Source organism: Lytechinus variegatus, chromosome 3, assembly GCF_018143015.1.
Source record: "Lytechinus variegatus isolate NC3 chromosome 3, Lvar_3.0, whole genome shotgun sequence".
NCBI lineage: Eukaryota > Metazoa > Echinodermata > Echinoidea > Temnopleuroida > Toxopneustidae > Lytechinus > Lytechinus variegatus.
This window is the reverse complement of record NC_054742.1, coordinates 49,855,875-49,879,821: the sequence shown is the minus strand read 5'-3', so window position 1 is coordinate 49,879,821 and position 23,947 is coordinate 49,855,875. Positions and strand designations below refer to the sequence as shown.

Sequence of the window (23,947 nt, the reverse complement as noted above, 5' to 3'; positions counted from 1 at the left end):
AGTGAAATTGTCGTGGTTAAGGCTTTAAAAGTTCCCTAAATAAATGTTATTAGAATTTGAAGTTTTTGATTTGTGACGTCATGTACGAGCAGCTAGCTGCCCCAGACGTTATGTAATACACACTAAGAAATAAAGGTTCAAAACCCCGAAGGGTTGATGCAAAATCAGCACCCTATCGGTTCAAAAATTGAACCCTGCGGTTGGGGTTCATTTTTGCACGCTGCGGGTTCAAAACTGCACCCCTAGGGGTTCAATTTAAAATTCAGGGTGCAGTTTTGAACCCGCAGGGTGCAAAAATAACCCCAACCGCAGGGTTCAATTTTTGAACCCCAAATCGGGGGTTCAATTTTGAACCTTTATTTCTTAGTGTGTATAAAAAGCATGAATTTCATTTTTTTAATGGTTCACGATGACTAAAAGTTTATTTTTTCTTTCAGGAGCGGCTGTATTTTTGTTCTGTTAATATATTAAAGATACAGTAAAACCCATTTTCATTCTTTGGAGAAGATTATAATTCATATATTTTATTCGCGATATATGGGAAGCTGCTCAATCATGACGTCAAAAATAAAAACGAATAAAGTTATGATAATGATTGTAATAACCTTTTTAATCTTTGATGGATTTTCCTCAAACCTTCACCAACATTTTCTAAAATTATTTTTCCTCCTATATTATTGAGAACTTCGGGTAGATGTTCTTATTTCTTAGTGTCGCGCGTTATTTATTGGAAGAAGGACATTTTTCACTAGGTTTGTTGTCGTTGCAACAAACAGATAACCCATGAATTTGATTTGTCTTGTTTCAAGTCATAATTGCGTTTATGTTTTCGACATATTCTGTGAAACAAAACTTATCAACTTTATTTGCCCCTAGCCAAAACAGTATAAATTCCTTCCTTCTTTCTTAGTTTTCATTATGGACCTATCATAGATCCATGGTTTTCATCCATGTTCTTTTTCTTCCCGCTTATCTCTCATTTTGTTACACTGGTCTGAGGGGGGGGGGGGGGTCATCCGCCTGCATCCCCCTACACATGTTTATCTGTATTCTCTAAATTTAGATTTGGCAATCTTTGAAAACAGAGTTAAAAGAATATTGGTTCGAAAATCATTTACATAAGCCTACTAACATGAATATATAGCAAAATGCAAGTGCGTTCAAACTTATTTGTGTTTTTGACATAATGCTGTAATTCATCGGTCATATAGTTATTATGATCCGGCGCTGTCAACGCTCAAACGCAAAGTTCATTGTTCCAGCATCAGAACTCCCTTTCGGTCTCAACTTCATGAAGTTGAATGTTAGACCAATCCTTGGGCTTATCCTGCGTTGGGTGTTGCGGGATAACTGGGAAGCACAGTAATTCAAAATGGTGGTTTGATCCTTGGTCATTATCTTACACTGGTTCTCCCATCTCTTCTGCTCTATGATAGTTGTAATCAGAATACTTCGAATCATCCACGCTGGGACCTTTCCTTCTTGGTGCAGCTTTCCTGTAGTTATTCATTAATAGACACGATAGAAAGGCCTTTTTATTAGCATTGTATAAAAAAGTATGATAATTTCTCATACAAAATCGTTTACTAAAGTGATTCAAAAAGTTCAAGAGGTGATGCTACATGCATGTGTGTAAGATTTGACGATGTTCCATTGTTTTACAACGGAGCAAATAAAATTCGAGACGCTACCGAGTGCATTCAGCAGAAAGTTAACCATGTTAATTGTGTAAACAGGTTAGGGTGGTTTTTTTTAGAATATCATCTCATTTTTACTATGATTCAAGTAATACTTCTCAACAATCCTGCCATTTCATAATGCCCGATACACATGTAGCCTTTTATATGCGATGGTTTTTCGAAGAATTTCAAATAAAAGAGAATACCGCTACCCGAGCTCTTACCATCCTATGTTTTCTCCCTCTTCCATCGTCTCTGGTATTTTCTTGCCTCTGGTTTCTGGAAGGAAGTAGGCAAGTGCTGCCCCAACGATAGCAAAGGCGCCAAATATCACCAGTGGAAATGGAATCCACACATCGGAAAGAAGAAGGATCAGTGGGGCAAGGATGTTGGACATGTTTGAACATAGGGTGCACATACCAAGGGCAGAGTTCCTGGAATGATGAAATTATTTTCACGAACATGAGATATAAAGACTGAAAGAATAATAAGTGAATGATTTGATTATGATAGAGCTATCGCTTTTTGAAATTTTACAAATGATAGGTTTAACGCATATTCAGTTTGTGCAGAACATGGTTTAATTTTTGTAAAATTACTTAGAAGCGATTGTAGCGTATTGGAGGCAAGAGCTCGAGCCTCCACTTTCAGGGAGTGCATAAAAAGAGGGAAAAGAGGAAAGAATGATTAATATGCCTACTAGAGAGTTGAATCTGAAAAAGAAAGGGGACGTTGATTTCATAGCATTTGGTGTCAAAGGACTCAGAGAGGCTCATATAGGGCTAATGTTACCACTGACGTTAGATTTTTTTCAACAAGTGAGAGAATAGCATGAGATTTAAAATGGTTTTGGCGGAATCCAAATTGATAGTCGTAGATTATATTATAACTTCTTTAAGAAATTTTTCATAAAGCTGTTTGTAAGTTAAGAGCGACTGGTGAACCCTTTTAACGCTATAAATCATCACAAATGAACATTTGGCGTTTACCACAATAATGCTGCTATTAAACTTGCACGATTTTGGCCCCAAATAGTTGCGACATGTTTGCGAATCATATCGTACTAAGTAGTTCCATGTCGTGGAGTGTGTAAGCCATAATGCTTGAAGCGTTGTGCCAAAAAATTAAATTTTCTAAAATTAATGGCACGAAAAAAATCGGGATTATTGGCGTGAACTATTCGTAAACTGACAAAATCATCGGGCCTAATCACGAGTGGCACGCATTCCAAGACTAGTTCACGTAAAGTTCACGACTAGCTCATGAATAGGTTATGTGTACATGTACTTCCCGCAAATATCAGAATTACTCGCCTAAAAGGCATACACATGCACAGTTTGGCTATAACAAACGGCATGGAGTTCGATTTCATCCTACAATGTATGACGATGAATGGAATGACGTGACAAAGCGTGACTCCTATATCGAACTTCAATTGGGCGCTCCTAGGTGAGACATCATTTCGGCTCCCTATGTCGAACATCAATTGTGCGCCCCTAGGTAGAACAAATTCGGCCCCCTTGGTTGAACATCAATTCAGCACCCGTGTGTCGAACATCACTTCGGCACCCTCTAGGTCGAGCATCAATTCGACGCACGCCCCATATACCGAACTTCATTTCGGCGTCCCCTTGGTCGAACATCAGTTCGGCGCCTCTGTGGCAAACATCACTTCAGCGCCCCTCTCCTACGTCGGACATCAATTCTGCGCCCCGAAGTAGAACACCAATTTGGCGCCCCTATGTCGAACACCAATTCGGCACCACCTAGGTCAAACGTAAATTTGGCGACTCCTATATCAAACTTCAATTGGACGCTCCTAGGTGAGACATCAATTCGGCTTCCCTATATCGAACATCAATTGTGCGCTCCTAGATAAAACATAAATTCGGCTCCCCTAGGTTGAACATCAATTCGGCGCACCTATGCAGAACATCGATTCGGCACCCCTAGGTCGAGCATCGATTCGGCACCCCCTAGGACGAGCATAATTTCGGCGCCTCTAGGTTGAACTTTCGGACCCCGAACCTCCCCCCCCCCCCGAATACCCGCATGCTATGTCACGAACCATGGATGTGCTTAGTGTCTCGCATTGTCAAGAATTTGCACGGTAGAATCGTTGCATTGCGGGAACTTCAAATCTTGCAAATGTAATATCAGCATCAGAAAGGGTCACCAGTCGTTCTTGAAGTCGCTCGTAACTTACAAACAGTTTTATGAAACACCCACCTGATTATAGAGGTGTGGTAGTGTTAAGGGTCTCTGTTTCAAAATGGCTGTAATAAAACGATGATGTATTATTTAACATTGTATGTAACTACAGGTACGGAATTAAGAGTTGATATGTATTCATTTAATTATATAATTCTACTCAGTAACGTTCTTAGTCATTGACAACTACAATAGTTTTAGAAAATATTACTCTAAAACTAAAATGGGAGTTGCACCCAGTTGATCCATATTTTTTTATATACCTAACTTGTCGGACCCCTATTTTAGAAGAAGGCATTTTTGTGGAGTTATGTTACAAAGAATTACCTGACAGGGGTAGGAATAATCTCACAAGCGTGAAGGTAGACTACGCAGAAGGAAGACGTAATGGCGAACTTTCCAATCATCGCCACGGCGGCCCGTCCAATGCCATACGCTGTAAAGCAAACATAATGATTATTTACTTCATTAGTTACCTTCATGATTGAATCATTGTTGTTTTAGAGTTTAGTGATTGCGATAAGAAAGACGTCAGATTCTTATACAATGCTTTATATTCAGTATTTAAATTGCAATCACAATACAATGTTTACGCCACTCAACATGTTCAAGGTGTCCTGTTCAATGACACCATACTATCATTGCGAATTCTTCCATTAACTCCTTTCCACCTTCATATTATGGGGCGTGCCTCAGTGCTTTCGCAATGGACCCTATTACAGAAAAGTGTGATTACAATGTCTATAAACATGGTAATCAATTGTTATTTTGTTGGTCGTACATGTAGCTATCTACATGAATAATCTTTTGGCATACGTATGTGCATTGTGAGATGAAGGAATTGGATTATAAACTTACGAATGAAAATTGTTGCCAATATGGCGACTCCACAAAGGATCATGAAGAACATATAAACTGGTCTTCTACCCCACCTTTCAATGGGATGAACGACACAAAAGCAAGCAGGGATCTCGACAGCACCCGCGATAGCGAAAGCTATGTATTTGTTGACTCCAAGTTGGTCGGTGCTCATCGATATGCCGTAATACACTACCGTGTTCACACACCTGTAGATGAGAGTAAAAAAGTAGACGTAGTTAGTGATAGTGATAGTAAACAGTAGGCGGTAGCAGAAAGTAAATTTAGATGATAATATATATTAAGCAAATAATAATCGTTGATTTAGAGTGATGTGACAAAACATATTTGGATATAGCCATCTCTCTGAAGCTGAGGGAAGATAGCGCCTACACATTGCGAAAGAGATGTTTTTGTGTGTATCATCCATTGAAACAAGAAGTTGATTATTTGCTTTATATTCTAAATCGAAAAAAATATAAATATAAAATATAAATTAAAAATGAAACAGTGGAAAAACTCGGGCATAGATAATGTATATGTTTGTTTTTTGCCTATTAATTTTCGTGCTTTTACAGTATGCTAGAAACTGTATACTTACAGTTGAAACATGAGGTTTATAGTGTAGAGCCGTAAACGAGGTCTGCGGAGCAATTCAATCACGCCCTGTTTTCCACTTCCCTCGACTTTCTATGCAAAAATGGCATAGTCATGGTTAGAAATACTGGATTAAAAGGGTAAATATTACTATTTGTCAAAAACAGAATAGGCTAAATACATTAAGCAGTTGACTATTATTAGAGTTGATATGGGATGTTGTTAAGAACGAATGATGACAGGGTGGGAATCATGGGCCATACTATGTATGGAGGCATTAAATGCGCTATGATTTTATGGGTGCCGATGAGAAATTGAGAGAACTCTACGTACATAGATTAATGGCTTGAGGATATTACCAAACATATTAATTCTCAGTAAACAAATTAACCCCACTTTGGGGGTCATCTTATTTATATCAGACCCTTCACAATCAATTAAACGGATATGCAAAAGATTAATATAGAGGCTAAGAGAACGAGAGAGAGGGAGAGACACGCAGAGAGAGAGATAGAGAGGGGGGGGGGGGTGGAACAATCCTCGACTTACTATGTCAGTTTCAACGTCATCCAAATTGAATGTCTCTTTGACTTTGATTCCATTGACCTTTCCTAATCTTTTCATGACCTTCGTTGCTTCCTCAACACGACCCTTTGACAACAACCAACGTGGAGATTCAGGAGCGAGCCTTTTAACAAATAGAGATTTTAAATAAAAATCATACTTGATATTCAGTATAGACATAAACAGATCTATGCTTAATATGGATATCCAAGATAGTGGCAATCAAATTATTACTAGTGAATTAGAAATCCCGATTTTCGACGAAGTTTGCTGGTTATTCTTTAACATTTTCTTGATGACAAACTTAAAAAATATCGATCGCAGCTTTTCTTGGCACATTAACTTCATATTTATCTCCGGTATAATCAGGAGTCAAAGAGGGGGGGGGGGGGGTCGATAGAGTGCCCCTTTTATTTTTTTTGTCCAAAACTTTTGCTACTGCAGGTCCATGACCGACGGTAACCCATTCATTAAAAAAAAGTGATAGTACGGGACACGTCCCACCCCCCAAAAAGAGAAAATATCGCCGAATCTTATTGTGACACACAATTTCGGTAAACTTGCAATTGCTCAATATTCTGCTATAGATATTGTTTGTAAAACTGTTATTGATCTAATAATCTAGGGTGAAATTCCTGATGCTGAACATCGAGTCCAATGTACAACAGCAAGCTGATATGAATAAGTTGAGAAAATCAGTCTCGCGAAGATAATAAAGCAATTCAGATCTTAGATCACCTTCCAACACTGAAAACGGAATATAATCAATATAAGTTATGACTTTTAAAAGGTTTCATTTAATTTTACGTAACATATTTATCGTTAGAACAAGGGTCATATGCCAATGAAAGAACCAAGTGACACAAATTACCCTTTTTTCTTTGTATTTGATTATATAAAATACAGTAGGCCTACATGGACAATTCCGTCTTTAGTAATAAGGTATTTATCAATTCAGCTCCTGATTATAATGAGAATGAAGAATGTAGCAGTGGAACCAGGTTTTACAAAAAATTGATTAAAAAACATAATTCATACAATGAAATACAAAAGTTAATCTGTAATATAATCATCGGCCCTCTCATTTGAATGCTATCGAGGATACAACAATGCATATTATGTGAAATAAAACAAATCTGAAAAATGTCGTAACTTACTTTATATTTTACATCCGATTTTGATGCAAACTTCAGGTAAGGCTCATTTTCTTAAGATAATTTAAGTCGGTGAGGTGTACCTGGCCTTAAAATGCCATGATTATGATTCATGAGTCCCATTTGGACGTTTCTTCAGCCCCTACCGAATACCAGTACATCAGTGGTAATAATCAAAGGATGGGTTTCTTACACGTAAATGATGAGAAGAGCCGCGGGTAATAAAGAAACAATCAGCTGCAAGTGACGCCAATTCCTGATGTAAAATGCAATGAGGGCCAATGTCATGTAGCCTACTGCAAAGTGAACCCATATCACGTTACCAGCAATGGCTCGCTTGGAAGGACCTATCATTTCATTTGCTGAAAAAGGGGGAGACAAAGAGACGTGTTCCATTGGATTAATCATCAGTAACCTATGATATTTATGATTTTACTCTTCTGGCCTTCTCTCGTCAACCTTACATCCAGAGTGTATGGCTCCTGTTAACTTTTAAAAAGTACATATTTACAAAAGATTAATTCATTTAAAACCCTTATCCACATATAGCCAGATATATAAGTTAAACTGTATTAACGAACACAATAGTTCTGTTGCAAATACCAAAAATATTCTTCCTTTTCCTCTTCTACTACTTCTTCTTCTACTACTACTACTACTACTACTACCACCGCTACTACTACTACCACTACTACTCCTCCTACTACTACTACTCCTCCTACTACTTCTACTAATACAACGTCTACTTCTACTTATAATAATACACACTAAGAAATAAAGGTTCAAAATTGAACCCCCAAAGGTTGATGCAAAATCAGCACCATATGGGTTCAAAAATTTAACCCTGCGGTTGGGGTTCATTTTGGCACCCCGCGGGTTCAAAACTGCACCCCTGGGGTTCAATTTAAAATTTAGGGTGCAGTTTTGAACCCGCAGGGTGCAAGAATGAACCCCAACCGCAGGGTTCAATCAGGGGTTCAATCTTTGAACCCATAGGGTGCTGATTTTGCATCAACCTTTCGGGGTTCAATTTTGAACCTTTATTTCTTAGTGTGTACCACTTCTTCCATCACCACTACAACTTCAACAAAACGAATGCAGTGTACCCTACCGAGTATAAAAGCTGATTGCAACATTCCAATCGTAAATGCTCCTGTGATCATTCTAAGGACCATAAACATCCAAATGTTGACTGAGAAAGCGAGAGTTGTTCCAGAAACTATGATAACACACATGCAGGTGAATAGGGTTCGGTGACGACCAAATCTTCAAAGAAAAAAATACAGGGAAAGAAAAAGATGAGGCTGTGTAGTCAACACGTGGTTCAGTTGAGGCTTGTGTTTGCAAACACACACACAAAAAAAACAGCAAAGCACCCTGAACTGATTTGAATGGATAAACACCCCAAAAAATCCTTAAAGGACAAGTTCACCCTAACAAAAAGTTGATTTGAAAATATAAGAGAAAAATGCAACAAGCATAACACTGAAACTTTCATAATAATCGGATGTAAATTAAGAAAGTTATGAAATTTTAAAGTCTCGCTTAATTTCACAAAACAGTTACATGCACATCCTGGTCGGTATGCAAATGGGGAGACTGATGATGTCATCCACTCACTATTTCTTTTGTATTTTATTACATGAAATATTATATTTTTCTCATCATTGTAAAGTAAAACAACGATTAATTCCTCCATTAATATGTGGAATTAGCATTGTTTAATACTTTACATGCTATATGGTTCAGTCAAGTTGGTCCTTATTGTCTAATCTGTAAAAATGAAATATTATATAATTGAAACAATGAAAATACAAAAGAAATAGTGAGCGAAGGACATCATAGTCTGTCACATTTGCATGTCACAGAGTTGTGCATATTACTGTTTTGTGAAAAATAAGCGAAATTTTAAAACGTCACATCTTTCTTATTTCACACCCAATTTTGATGAAATTTTCAGCGTTATGCTAGTTTAGTTCTTCTCTATTCAAATCAACATTTCTCTGGGGTGGACTTGACCTTTAAAATATGTGGAATAACCTTTTTTGTCCATGATTATCGTAACCAGTTGTGATCGATTCATTGCCATGCATGGCATAATAGCTGATTACAGTCTGACTTTTAAGAATGTAAATATCATTTCACATAGTGGGTAATAAATAATTACAAGAAATTATGAATTAGTATTGCACACGGAATGTTGGCACCCTAAAATTAAATTCATGACAATAGCATGCATATTTTAAGACACATCATAAAACTGATATTAAGAAATTACGAAAGACAAAATTATAAGGGCAAGCGAAACTAGTGAGGAGAACAATTTATTGTCGCATATTAGAAGTAAATGAGGGTACATTAGCATCATTAGCATACTTACATCAGGTTTAGAGTTTGACTTCTAACATGAAAAGACTATTCGGATTACGAAAAATCTCAAACAATTTAACATGCGGCGGAATGGGCGGGGGTTGGGATTTTTTGTTATGTTATTTCATCTTGTGAAAATTTTACTTTTTCTTTCAATCATTTTGTTTTCGCCCCTGAAGGGGCACGTATATACTACAGGAAAGATATAATTGGGTGAATTATATTCAAATAATACTTTATGCCTCAAATGGTGCACTTTATCTCATCTCAATGCCCCCAAATTAATCCCTCCTATTGTTTGCCCACTAAACCCTAATTTCACTTAAATGAATATATACCTTTTTCTAAGTTTAATGCTCCTTCTGTATGATTTGTACCCAAAGTGAGTGAATCGAAACATGTTTTGAAATAATTATTCGTCATTGAATGTGATTTTCCTTAAAGTTTGTAATTATTTCATGTATTTTTCCCATGATGGGGGATGTCAAATACGAAAGAAAATAAATGCCTGAAATGAAATTTGAGTTTGAAAAAGAACATTGTAAGTTTTAAAATGATATAATAACTTGTAAAGTATGATCGACAATTACCCACTTGATCTGTTCATTGAATGCAGATGAAACTCGGAGTGAGTTTCCCAAAAATAATCAAGAGTGTTTATAAAGCAAATTACTAGCTAGTATGCAGTGAACATGCATACAACCTGCATTGTTGTGTTCTGTTTCTTCACGGCTTTCCAAAAATATATATCGTTGTCTTGCCTTCCAATATGGTCTTAAAAGTATAGCACGCCTATTAACAAGCACACGTTTCGACTGCGCATACAATACATTACACAAAGTATATCAATGAAAGGAAAACCTCGCATATGATTTCATTTGTTTAATGATCGGAACACAACTTCGGCCAACATTTTAATAATAACAAATTGAATTAGAAAAGGCAGGTATATATACATGTATATATTGAAAGGAAACAGCTTGTCTATCCATTTTCGAGAAGGGGGGTGCTCAGAGCCTTGCGGAGTATTATATTTTGCTTAAATTATATTTTGCTTGATATTATCCACATATGTAAGCAAGATAATCATACATTTTAGGTTTATATTAAAAATAAATTCACACAAATCGCTAATATGCACAACATCATTAATTACCTAGATGTATAAACAGTCATATCAATTTGTTGTGTACAAAAAACGCTCCTCTTATAAGGCATAGAAATGGGACGTTTAACGCACAGTCACTAATACGCGCCGCTGTCTTCGCATCGTGCAGGCCAAAGGTGCAGGCACTCTACGTGCAGTGGCGGGCTGCTACATTGCGGTGCAGGGGTGTTCAACTTACATATCGTGAGCTTACTCAGCTGCGTGTTTTCACTTCTCCTTTCTCTCCTTTTCTTGTCATTTTTCCTCGCATTACTTGTTTTCATAAATTTCCCTCTCACTTTCCTTGTTTTCTCACTCCCTTCAGTTTTGTAACTCTTCTTGATCACTTGCATTCATTGGCACACCCCCCGGTCAAAAATGGTACGGTCCTTTCCAACATACACTCAAGTCGTCGCTGTACGAATAGTTGGGACCTTTCGCAATCATCACGGACGCTAGTATTAGGGTCCCCTAACACAAAAGTTAACGCTTAATCATACACTTGATTTTTAAGATTGATTGTGCATTACAGTCAATAGAATCAAACGTAGAAAACTGCTCTACGATCAATGCTAAGCTTTGTGTAACAGGGGGGTTACAGGCCCTACAAATCTGCTTTTCGTGTGCAAAATCCCTTTCCGCGACACCCGTACCGCATACATGCATGTATATTACGACTGATGGCTGGAGATATTCAAAATGCAGGACCTAAAATAGATTTATGACATGGAGAAGAAAGTGGTTTTTCAAACAAATCGAGAACATATTGAGTGAGGAAAAACTTACTGAATGAAGGCTTAAATATAGATCATTACAGTCCATCGAATCGATATTACATTTAATGTGGATTATTGGTGGATCACTGGCAATTGATTTCATGGATAAGATCAACCTCTCCAGCCGAACATTTCGCATGCGTTGATATGTACACATCAAATGCAATACCTTTGAACTCGTTTCCTTTTGTTTCTTTTGTTTCTTTGTTTCTTTTGTTTACTCCTTATACACAAACGATATGCCTCTCGCACACGATGTGAGGGGCATTATGTTTTACATTCCCCAGAAATGGGGATTAGATTCAAATTCCGGGGGGACCACTTCCATTGATGAGTGGATACCAGGCACGACCATGGGTTTCGAAAAGTACCCTAAACATGCTAAACAAGGGAAGCAATTCTTTTCCAGATTATGAAAATGCATCTCTTAACAAGTATTTGATTTGTGAAACCCTACAAGTATTGAATATAAATATCCCTTATTTCAGCATTTTAAACATCGTTTTGACACCCTTATAACGTTACATAGGCCTATATACGTAACGTACCTGTCCACTCTGTCCCCTTTTACGGGTGGTCGCTACTGGTATCCACTAATCAATGGAAGTGGGCCCCCCGGGCGGCCTCTTGAGCTCTAGGAGGAGTCAAATGTGGCTTTGGAAAGTCGTCCTCAATCGGATAAATCGCTGTTACCATAGTAGCAACCAGAATTTTGCACACGAAACGCATATTGAATGTTTCCGTCGCAGAAGCGAAACGAAAAAAAAATCTCATGTCACACAATTTGCATTGCAGGACTGAGTTTTACGACCATGATGACGGACCCAAAAAGTCCCTTCCGCGTCCTCAAACGAAAGGTCGGGAGTGAAATTCTTCACGCGCTGCGTTGCCTAGCTATGCGTGTGTACTGTGTACTATACTGTGTACACACAATGCCATCGGCTGAACCCGCCAAACTATAGTGACCAATTGCAAAGCTTTTGCAAATGTGAAAAGTGACAGAGGTTTTTTTCATCCAATCAAAATCATTCTTAGGTATTCGCAATCTACAGCATTTTCTGCAAAATATCTTTTTTTGATAGGGTATATTGTGACGTATATATTTTTTACAACAATGTGAAGTCGCACCAAACGTTTCGTTTCCCGCACTTGCCCATTGGCTCATGTACAAATGGATTTCCAAAGTTCCACAGAACTTAATTTGACTAAAATTAAATGAAAATCATATCATGTTCAAGGTGAGAATCTGCTCTATTCTATTCTGTTTTGATAGATCACCTTGTTGACGCGTTTTGGGAGATATCTTAGCAAATCCCTCAAAAACTGCGTATTTTCTATTATTCTCCATAGGGAAATAATTTAACACGCTACGCACTGCAAAAAAGGAGCGCAAACATATTGATATGATGTATCAAAGGTCTTCAGGGAATGTTGAACTCGTTCGTGTACAAATCTAAACATGTCTGAACACAGGCCATAAAATAAGCAATTCAACAAAGCAAAGTTTTGAATAACATTGGATATGCCATTATTAGTAAACCAGCCAAACGTCAAAAAAGGGCTCTAGATAAGGATTCGATGGCAAAATGTGTTAATGCTTGGCGTCCCAGCTCAAAGCCTTGCTAAACACCCAGGAATAGCGTACGGCCGGATGCCAAGCGCACTTTTGCGCGAAAGTGTCATTTTAGTGTGAAATGTGAAAGGATGTAAAAAATCACGCAGTTTGATAATTTGACGGAATAGGTTAAAACTTTTAATTACCTTTCATTTGCGATCCTTTTTACTTGGATTTTCAAATTATAAATCTGATAAATATACATTTCAAATGTGAATATTGCACACACATATAATTATGGCACAGTGAAAAATAAAACCACGATTTCCTCAAAATAAAAGTTTGTGAAAACTATCAATAGTTTGAAGTCTTTTTATACGTTAAATTCTTCGGTTTAAATGCGTTTACCCATTTAATGTATAGTAAATGTCCTAATGTCACAAATATGAAAAAAAAATCATTCTTATTTGGAGTTTCAAATTACAAGTCTAATAGAATATACATTTCAAATTGGAACATTACACGCACACACACATATATGACACTATGAAACACAAAACCGTGATTTACTAAAAACAAAAGTTTGTGAAAAATATAAGTAGTAGATTGCTCGTGTTCCGCATCTCAAATTCGTCTATTTTAACGCGTTAATCGAATAAACACACATTCATAATAATTGTTGTCATGTCACTTTATAGCGAAAAATTGAAATAAGTTGTAAGATATATCATTTTGTTTGTTATCCGAAAGATAATAATGTACATTTACCGGATGCGCATTTTTTAAAAATAAAAACAATCCTAATCCCAATCTCTAATCCTATAAACAAAGGGACTCTGAGGGCACAATCAGCACAATAGGCACCATCATCGTATGATAAATTCTGAGCCCAAGAATCAGTGACTAAAGAGATATTTATTTATTCGGATCGAATATTTTAACAGAATGTTAAAGATTGCAAAATTCTAGTCAAGGGGCCTGTTGCAGAAAGTGTTGCCTTTAAAAACAACTAAAAATCAATCGCAAGTCACTAAACGTGCATCCCATTGGTTTAAAGTCAATTTCATGTTTGATTAATCACGTTTGATTAAAGATGTCATGCCAATCTTGTTAAACCTTCGTCTTAAACCTTCGTTTTTCCTATTAAATTTAAGTATCGGCCCGCAAGTTGTGGGCCGAAAATCTAAAAAAGGAAAAAAAAGTGAATGAAGACGTGATTGGGTGTGTACTTAATTCAACGCAATAACGAAGCTTGGATTTAGAGGTTTTCTGAGTTCTGAAAGAAGGCTCATTACTCTGTGTTTAATTAATCATATTGCATGAAATTCAAGCCAGTTGTATGAAAAAATGCTAATTTACTATTACATAAATTATATACAATAGGATTTAGTAATTTCACATTATACTCAATTAAAGTGCCATTCACATTTTTGTGGGACACGCTGTAGTGTACAATGCTTGGTATGATCATCCTCTTGAAACACCGGCGATGTAGTTTTAACATAACTGGGTTTTTTAACAGCACACAAACAAATTGTTCTAGTTGTGGCCGTATGCCCATGATTGACAACACTCAAAATCTGAAGAACAGAAAGTGATTGTAAACAAAGTCCTAGATCATTGTGAAAACCAATTCAGTTAAATCCATGTTTTATTAATATTAACAATACCATACACCCAAAATTCAAAAGTTCATAACGAAATATCATATCATCATTGGTGTCTGAGCTTACAATCAGAGCAAAGAGTCCCGCAATTGTTCAGTTTTCCCTATATAGATTGAGAATTGCAAGTGAGTAATTGCAGTACACTGTAAAAAAATATATGAATCAGTAGTAAAATCTGAATGAATATAAGTAGAATTTATAATTTGTTATTATTTTTCATTTTTTAAGTAGTTTTAACTTGTCTTTTGTTGAATGTACTCATATTTTTCAATTAACGCCTTATTTAAATAATGCATGAATATTCATTAGACATGCTAGAGCAAGTAAATGTTTTTTTTAAACAACTGTCATATCTATTTGTGTTTTAATTTTTTCGGATAAGGGTGTGCTAACTATTTTGTTCTTTTGTTGAATCAAAGAAAGAGCAATATTAAATAGTCATTTAGCAGAAAGTTTCAGATGTCTTTTTAGGTTTTCGGAAAATGATTATATTATTCTCACTGTTTTATTTGTAAGAATGAAACGATCACGTATAAATGTAGTGTAATGTAATGTATATTTGGATAAAAGATGTCTAAGATGAAAATGATGCCACTAAAGTAAGAGTGGGACGATGGGGGAACGGACTTTCGAATAACGAAAGTCCACTCCCCCATTTGAATTTTTCATGTTAGTGATTGTTTTACTAAATTGAATTAAGTTATTGTAACTTAATTTTCTTGAGTGAAATGGATGCAAAGAAAATAAGTAAAGTTTACTTAAAACTGCCAAACTCATAAATACTTGAAAAGTTAAGGCAATCTGTTAAAACAATTTTATTGAGTAATTTAAACTAATTTCTTTTACAGTGTAGACACGGTAGGCATTGATATTCTAACTAGTAAAGTCCAAGAAGCAATTCGGTAGTGTGCCGGTGACAAGAGAAATCTCTTGTCACAGGCACACAAGCATCTTAGAGCAATTTCGAGTAACGTATATTGAAAACATACGTGGTATCTCGTTGAAAAGTTATTTCTTTCCATAAAATTCAAAGATGGGGGTCATAATTGCAAATTTTGAATGGTCATCTGCAATGAAAACGTACAAATTAATTCGCTAGACACTTAAGGTTATACATTTTTTTAATGGTTCAAATGTAATGATACACCGAAAACCGGCTATTTCTGACTCAACTATTTTGGAACCGTTTGTAAAAAAATGTGAAAGTGACCTTATAATCCACTTTGTCTGTTTATACAGGGGGGGGGGGGGGGGGGGGGGAGGCAGTGGTATGTCTTTAAAATTGGTTGTGACTCGTCAGGGGGGGGGCAGACTCCCCCTAGGTAAGCTAGTGGATATATATCTTTTATGAATTCCTACGAATAGTCCTAGATCGGAATATCAAATAGTTTCAGATAGCATGCACTTCGAGTCCGCATCATTGAAAAAGTGTGATATTTTTTTGGTTGAATTCCCCCCTTTTTCAGATCGGAATATCAAAATTTCTGAGCCCGCACTCTCGCATAATTCATCTAGGAAGATACTTGTCCTTTATCATGATTACGGAGGAAAATGTAGAGAAAGTTATTTTTCTGCTCCTCCCTATTGGCGATTGTATGGAAACTTCAAATAAAGTCAATTCCATGTAACAGATAAAAGAAGGTAGGAACATGACGTCATGAGCCCACCTGCATGGACCGCGGAACGGTTTTCAAAGTGGGGGAGGGGGGCTGAGCCAAAAGTGTGGGGGGCTGACCATGCAAAAAAATACGATCATGTGGTCATTTTTACGTTTTTGTACACGGTTTTTGAAAAAAAGTGGGGGGGGGGTGGCTGAAGCCCTCCGCTTCCGCGGCCCCTGACCTATATATCATGATGGCGTGCATATAACTGTTTTCACAATGCTAAATTTAAAAAATATCAATAGCTTTGTTATTTTTTTTACTTTATTTAATGAGTTAACTATTTTCAGCCCGGAGTGTGATCGGTGTCAAGTGCTTACAGCATTGGTAAGAGTTAAATACCATTTTAAAAGAGATATATATACTGTAACCTCTGCTTGTCATATTTACATCAGCACCCCCAATAAAAAATCGTTGCCAGGGCCCGGGGGGGGGGGCAGGGGCAGTTGCGGCCAGAAATTTTTGTAACTCATTTTAAGTATGTACTATACATGTAATTATGTTTATGTTAAATTTTACCTTCAAAATGCCCACCCGATAAATTATCCATGTCCCCTTTCGGATAACATACAATGATGGATCTTCCATCTTACCTGAACATTGCTTTAATATGTGTGAAATTAGGTCGATTGATATATATTCAATGGATAAACGCATTTAAATCAAACAATTTAAGTTAATTTAATTAAAAAACTTAGAATTATTTATAGATATCACAAACTTATTTAAGTAAATCAGGATTTTATGTTTCATAGTGCCATCTTATGTGTGTGTAATATTCCAATTTGAAATGTATATATATATTAGACTTATATTTTGAAACTCAAAATAGGAATGATCGCACATCAAAGGTAGTCAAAAAGCTTAAAATATTCCATCAAAATATCCAAATGCATGATTTTCGACATTCTTTCAGATTTTACCCTAAAAATGATACTTTCACGCAAAAAGCACTTAGCATCCGCCTGGACGTTATTCATCAGTATTTCCGCAAGACTTTAAGCTGGGATGCTAAGAAGGCAAGAAATAACAAATTTTGCTTTCCAAAGTATAAAAACACCTTGTATGTACTTATACATGTAATTATGCACATAATGTACGGTATGTTCAATTTTTCATTCAAAATGCGCGCATTGTCTCCCATCGGATAACATGAAATGCGATATCTTCCATCTTACTCGAAAATTCTTTAATATTTGTGGCATTAGCACATTTACTATACATTCGACGGATTAACGAATTCAAATCGAAGAATTTATGTTGTGTAGAAACAAACTTCATACTATTAATATTTTTCACAAACTTTTATTTGGAGGAAATCGCGGTTTTATGTTTCACTGTGCCATGTATGTGTGTGTTATATTCAAATTTGAAATGTATATTTATGAGACTTATAATTTGAAAAATCCAAATAAAAAGAATCGCATATCAAAGATAATAAATAATGTTAACATATTCCGTCAAAATATCAAAATGCGTGATTTTGTACATTCTTTAAGATTTTAACGCTAAAAATGACACTTTTACGCAAAATTCCCCTTTGCATTCAGCCGTACGCTATTTCTGGATATTTTTGCAAGACTTTTACCTAGGATGCCAAACATTAGCAAACATTATACCTCGGTTACAAAATTTTGTTCTACGGCGGCCGTACGGCGAGTCGAAAACAGCCGTTTTAACATTTTTTATACCAGCTACATAGGTGGTTTGAATAAAAATTAATAAATTGGCTGTTTCCGACTCGCTGTATGGCCGCCGTAGACCAAATGTGACCGAGGTATTAAAAAAATTTTTCGTCCAAGATATAAAAAATCGTTTCGGACGATCTAAAATATTGGCAAAAGGAGTACTTACATCGCTAATCATATTGTCCTGATGGGGATATGGTTGCTATTTTTTCTCATTTTTTACGTACCTGTCAGAAAAGATTCCAAAGGTCAAAGATCCCGCGGCAGTACCAGCAAAGAAGATTGACTGACTGATTGACGATTGATACCCTGATCCGCAAACTAAATTGAACTTTAAGAGAACGACACAACGCTGAATTAAATGCTTTTAAGTAATGCTTTAATCAAATTCCCAATTGGGACAAATTCTTTAACAGGCGAAGTGATATATCTGAAAAAAAAAACTAGAGTAGAATGGCTAGACATCATGCTTGGAATGTCTTACAGTTATTATAGTTTACTAGACGATACGAAAGTGAATCAATCATTTAAAAAAAATTGTATATAGAAAAAACACGGTTCTTTGACATTCATTCTCATACCAATCACGGGCAGCGCTACGGGGGGGGGGGGGGTGAAAGTGTCTCTCACCTCTTTACCAGAGATTGACGTTACGGTCCATAATCCATCCATCTTTACTGTTAATACCCGACTGTAAACTGTATCAAACGTTTACAAATTTTTTTAAGTCTCACTGATATATTTTTGAGGAGGGTGACATTACAGTATCCGTTATACCCAAATGTATATTCCAATTTTGGAGGGGACTGAAATGAATGATTAACCTGCTGGGCACTATGGCATCCCAGCAGAAGCACTGAATGCCAAGTTGGTACCCGGCATATTCAAATGCTATATGAGAGTATTTGCAAGGAGGGATATCTTCTAAAACTCCCTAAGATAGAAGACTTTCGTCAGTGTTAAACTTATACAGGAATAGCTTCACTGTCAACACCGGGGAAGGTTTTCAACAGAATACCCCTCGACAAGATGAGGGACGCAACATGGCCCTGGGAAATGAGAGTGCTGCGTGTATTATTTTCCATATAGCATGTATAGGTAGCACCCCCAAGCATTCTGGAAGATGTGTACAAATGGGAAAATGTAACCACAATTACCTTCATATTTTACAGAAGCCCTTTTTTCTTTTCAAATTCGTCTAATAACACATGGGCTTAACCCATTTGATCTGCTAATAATTTGGTCTAATATATACTTGGTCTCATTTTCATTTGGTCTAATGACCAATTCTTCTAATAGCAAAATGATTTAATTGCATCCGCAACTCTACATGACCTATTTTGTTTGTTTGCTTGTTAAGTGAATCTGTGGTGTCCCCTCCTCCAAAAACTGTCGCCTAAATGAGGCGACTATTCGTGCAGGGGTGACAATTTGTGGTGTCGAATTGGGCACAAAGTTTTGATGCAACAGACGTGGATTATGTCTTACTACCTCATCTCGTTGTTGCTGCCCTAACGCACCCATTAATAGACACCAAATGGAAAGTTTCTATGTAGAAATGTCTAAAGTCTTGAATTCAATTATATTTCCACTAATAACTTACGTCCTGTTCCACGGTCCTCTCAGCTCCATGGGTGTCATAATACCAACCAGCATCGCAGGAGAATTCATCGGTTCCATAAAGACGGAGCTCTGGGCTAAAATCAACTCCACTGGTATTATATCGTCTACAAGATGAATAAACCTTTGTTTTAGTATCATCAGTGTAGTTCCATGGGATGCCAACCTCTCTCTTTGCAAGAGCACATTCTCTTGATGTGTTGAATCCATAGCTTCCACAATCGACAGGATCCCAGTCTGGTATCTTAAAACAAAACGCATTTACGGGAAACTAAACGTTAGTTTTAAGATCACATATTGTTATTGCTACTGCTATTGATATTATTATTATTCTCATTACTATTATCACCATCACTATTATTATATTGTAGTTACTTCTATTCTTATTCAATTTTTTTAATTTTTTTTATTACGGAAGGTGTTTTTAACGTTATTTGGAGGGGTCCACACAATACAAGCACTGTTTTTTTAGTGGATCCCTCCATTTTTTTCAGAATTTTAGTTTATAATGTTTATGATATTTTGCTTATATATCACGCTCTGTTTTGTTTTACTAATAGATTGTACATGCCTCAATTCATATTGTCTGCATAAGTTCATTGTAAATATTTCGACCACTTTACTTTGTTCTGTTGAAAATGCAATAAATTGAAATAAAAAAAGGGAAATTAAGGTCTAATAACAATAACCAGTCCTCTGATATATAATAATCCTACCTGTGAATATGGTGAATGTGCATAGAATGATAAATCTGTAAATTTACCATTGACACACACACATACACACCCTCACACAAAAACAAAACACTAACGTATCTTCTAAAAAATAAGCATTTGGAACAATTTTTCATTCGCAAACAGATGCAATTTTTAAGTGCACCAACAACACCCTTCTTCATCTGTATTATTCTGTTTTTCTTCCCCTCTCTCCCTTTTCTTTATTTCTCTTTCTATCTTTCTCTCCCCTCCTCGTCCCAATATTTCATTGAATTATTCAATTTTACCAAATTTTATCTTGTCATATCTTATTACTGTTTCAACGATCCCATCTACTACTTGGCTTTCCCCATTACTTTAAAACGAAAAAACGAATCCATTAAATATCATTCAGCGATGATAACTGCATATATTCTGGATAACTGACAGAATATGCATTAATTAATCGTGCACGGAATATTGATTAAATTAGCTATTTTATCAATATGATAAGGGATGGGACAGTGGCGACACCCGGGTTTTTAACCCTAAATAGACTGGGCTATTTCGATGCATAAGAAGAGAAGGGGGGGGGGGGGGGTGATCTCGGCCGTAGGTTTTGGCACACACATTAAACCTGTGAGATCAAATTCTGCGGGAAATCTCATTGCTAGTTAATTATGCGCAAAATCAAAATTTTGCTCTAATTAACTAAATAATTCCCTTAAAGTGCTAATTTTTGGTACGCAGACTCTTTACAAGAATCTGATCAAACGTATTTAAAAAAAATCAACATTACATTTATTTTCTTATGTATTTGATTGTTTTCTAAATTTCTTATGTATTTCTCTGTTTTCCGACTTGTTGTGTTTATTTTTTTCATTGGATATTGTCGGGGACTTTATTTTGACCATGCATAAACAAGATGGAATTAATGGATTTTAATCAGTAAAAGGAAAAAAATAATGATATATTTAAGAATTAACATTAAGCATTGGATTTGTACACAAATTCACGTTTTTGAGCAATTTTTGGGTCTGCATGCACTTCCGAAATGTTGCGTAATTTCGGAACCGCTTACCCGAGGGTTGAAATTTTGGTCTCAAAAGTTGTGCCAGACAGTAAGAGATCAGTGAGCGATGCTGTCAAATAATTTGCGCTGCGGATTTATCGCGAAAAATGTTGAGTGGGCTGAATCAACCCAAGTTTTTTTAGGGTTAAGCCTTTGTCCCGTCAGTTCGGTTAGGTTGCTCAGATGGTATAGACATGATAGACGGGGATTCGCCAGTAAAATCACCCAGTCATTTCCTTTTTTATAATAACAATATGCCTGACATAGCATTAATGAGTGCCTCATTGCCTATTCAATAGCGCACCATTTAATACCAAGAATTGTTAAGCCGTACCCACTAATATAGAATTTCAGTGACAAAATAGGATATGAAATAAAACGGAATTAAATCAGACTATCTAATTTCGATGGATTTGCCTAAGATTTGAGGGGTTTTGCTTCTTGAAAAAATCGCCAAAATCCCCAATACACGTTCTACTCCCCCGCAAAACTTCAGTCTATATAATGAACTTATAATTGAATGAACTCAAACTCTTGTGGCATCCTGTCATGTAATGTTTAAGCCTACATTGCCATACACTTATTCCCTGTTTCGGTTATGTTGTTGTTTTTACCCTTAAAAAAATGACATTGATATGAAAATAAAACTGAGACCCTTCCATTACTGAATAAAGCATGTAAATCAGATAGATTACCTGATATTTTCCACAGAAAGAAAAAAAGAGGATTAATGATAATAATCTTACTAACATGTCTAAGATTGCCTTGGCTTATTTTGATAGTAACATAAGGGAACATTAAGGCCTTCCACTGTCCAAATATTAGAGGCGGGTTACTCTTCGGTAGAGAGTTGTTAGCATTCCGTTAAGAACTTAATATGTAATTGAATCCTTATACCTGAACTGAAGATGGGCACCACAATCTTTTTTTTAATGATTGACCTTATACAAACCTCACACCAGTGATCCGCCTCTCCAGAAAGAAACAAATAAACCAGGATCTGCCACGGTGCAATGAACTCAAAGAGACACAATAAGTTGTAGATCCATATCTGATACCGACCAAACTCTCCAAGCTCTATAAGCACATCATCAAACTTCCTTCCCTCTTGCTTCATCGTCGCTTTTTGCAGTCAAAATCTTGCAGCTGAAACCCAACTAGGTCTTGTTGCTTCAAAGATCATGCAGACAATGATCGGTAAGTTTCTTGCACCGGTGCTATCACGCTGTACATAGACGGCGTAACAAGGTCTCGGTCATAACCAAGGATTCTTCAAAAGTTATTTAAACATAACCTCGACATTGGCAAACGTACAGAATGAGAACTTAATGAGGCCTAAATATTGCCTGTGGGAGTTACCTAGGAGAAAGAGTTAGGTGAATGTGTCACATGACACTCATTTCTTTGTAGATAAACATAAAAGAGATTATTGTTAGAATAGTCGTATAAAAACATACAACAATGATTCACCAGTGTGAATTAGATTTAGGTCTGTACATTCCCGGCCTTTCGCGCGATATTTCTTTCTATTATTGTGCACTGGTTTTAGATATCTCGCATCGCGGGTATCTGAGAATATATTGCTATCATTTTAAAGATGCATCAATGTTGAATCTGTATTTTCAATTTTAATATGAAAGGGTTGAATGAATTAACAATCTCAATTTTGCCTTGCAAAGTTTCTTATTTCATATTAGTTCAATTCGATCTATATCAACGACGCTGCCACTAAGTTATATAATTCAAGGTATATAACATGTATATATGAATATATTAGATTGATATAATAAGCAAGATTGTAATTATTGTCCAAATCTATCAATGAATAGATAAACAATATAATAAGTGAATGTAAATTTGCCTTTTCACGAAGTTTGAACCTAAACTAAAATTAAACATTGTTACGTCACTTGATCAATGATAATAAATACTCAACATTTCATTTTAAGGCAAGTAGTAATGTTCCATCGTATCGCGAGCGGGAATCGCGAGCGGGAAATTGGTACATAATTATAAAAGCAAAGTTTTAACTTCAACGCTAGAATATAACAAGAGAGGACACCTATACCTGCCTTGGCTTCGCCGATATATTACTTGGACCTCGATCGATCTCCTCTCGTGCAAGGTTAAAGATTGTTTGCTTAACCATGTTAACCACCCTTTAAAGGGGAAGTCCACCCAGCCGATAAGTTGGATTTTATAAAAGCAAGAAAAACAAATGTAGAAAAATATCGATGAAGGTTTGAAGGATATCCATCAAAGAATAAGAGAGTTGTGATTTTTCTTAAAGTTTTTGGATATATGACGTCATTTGCGAGCAGATCCCCTTTTTAGCATGTAATGTAAATTCCATTAATCCTTTTTTTTACATGATAGATGAATACGAATATTTTTATTATTGAATTAGCTATGAAATGATGCATCATCAGATATAAAGCACAAGTGAAATCACGTTCATTTTGAATGAAAATGTAATTTTGGTGACTTTATACCACACAACAAACGGAGGAGCTGCTCCTCTGTTACGTCACAAATCAAAATTTGAAAGAAAAAAAATCATAACTCCCTTATTCTTTGACAGAATTTCATCAAACCCTCACCATTATGTTTCTCTATTTTTTCTGAGTTTATCA

At 36.2% G+C, this 23,947-nt stretch overlaps 1 protein-coding gene across 1 annotated transcript; it reads right to left on the bottom strand.

The window, feature by feature from the left end:
* Positions 1-376: 376 nt before the first annotated feature.
* LOC121411261 (organic cation transporter protein-like) lies at positions 377-23,219 on the bottom strand. Its single transcript, XM_041603878.1, has 11 exons — positions 22,267-23,219; positions 19,531-19,791; positions 18,155-18,258; positions 8,175-8,329; positions 7,257-7,425; positions 5,895-6,033; positions 5,350-5,438; positions 4,749-4,957; positions 4,218-4,326; positions 1,904-2,113; positions 377-1,496 (listed from the first exon to the last, which is right to left on the bottom strand). Exons 1-11 carry the CDS (start codon positions 22,429-22,431, stop codon positions 1,400-1,402), a joined length of 1,707 nt encoding a protein of 568 aa, XP_041459812.1. The 5' UTR covers positions 22,432-23,219; the 3' UTR covers positions 377-1,399.
* Positions 23,220-23,947: the final 728 nt, after the last annotated feature.

Excerpts from the sequence above, each read along its gene's own strand:
- LOC121411261 (XM_041603878.1), bottom strand. The coding sequence starts at position 22,431 with ATGAAGCAAGAGGGAAGGAAGTTTGATGATGTGCTTATAGAGCTTGGA. Across the intron at positions 19,792-22,266 it reads AGGCGGATCACTGGTGTGAG|ATACCAGACTGGGATCCTGT; the intron begins GTTTGTATAAGG and ends TTTTGTTTTAAG. Across the intron at positions 4,327-4,748 it reads ATTGGCAACAATTTTCATTC|CGTATGGCATTGGACGGGCC; the intron begins GTAAGTTTATAA and ends TTTGCTTTACAG.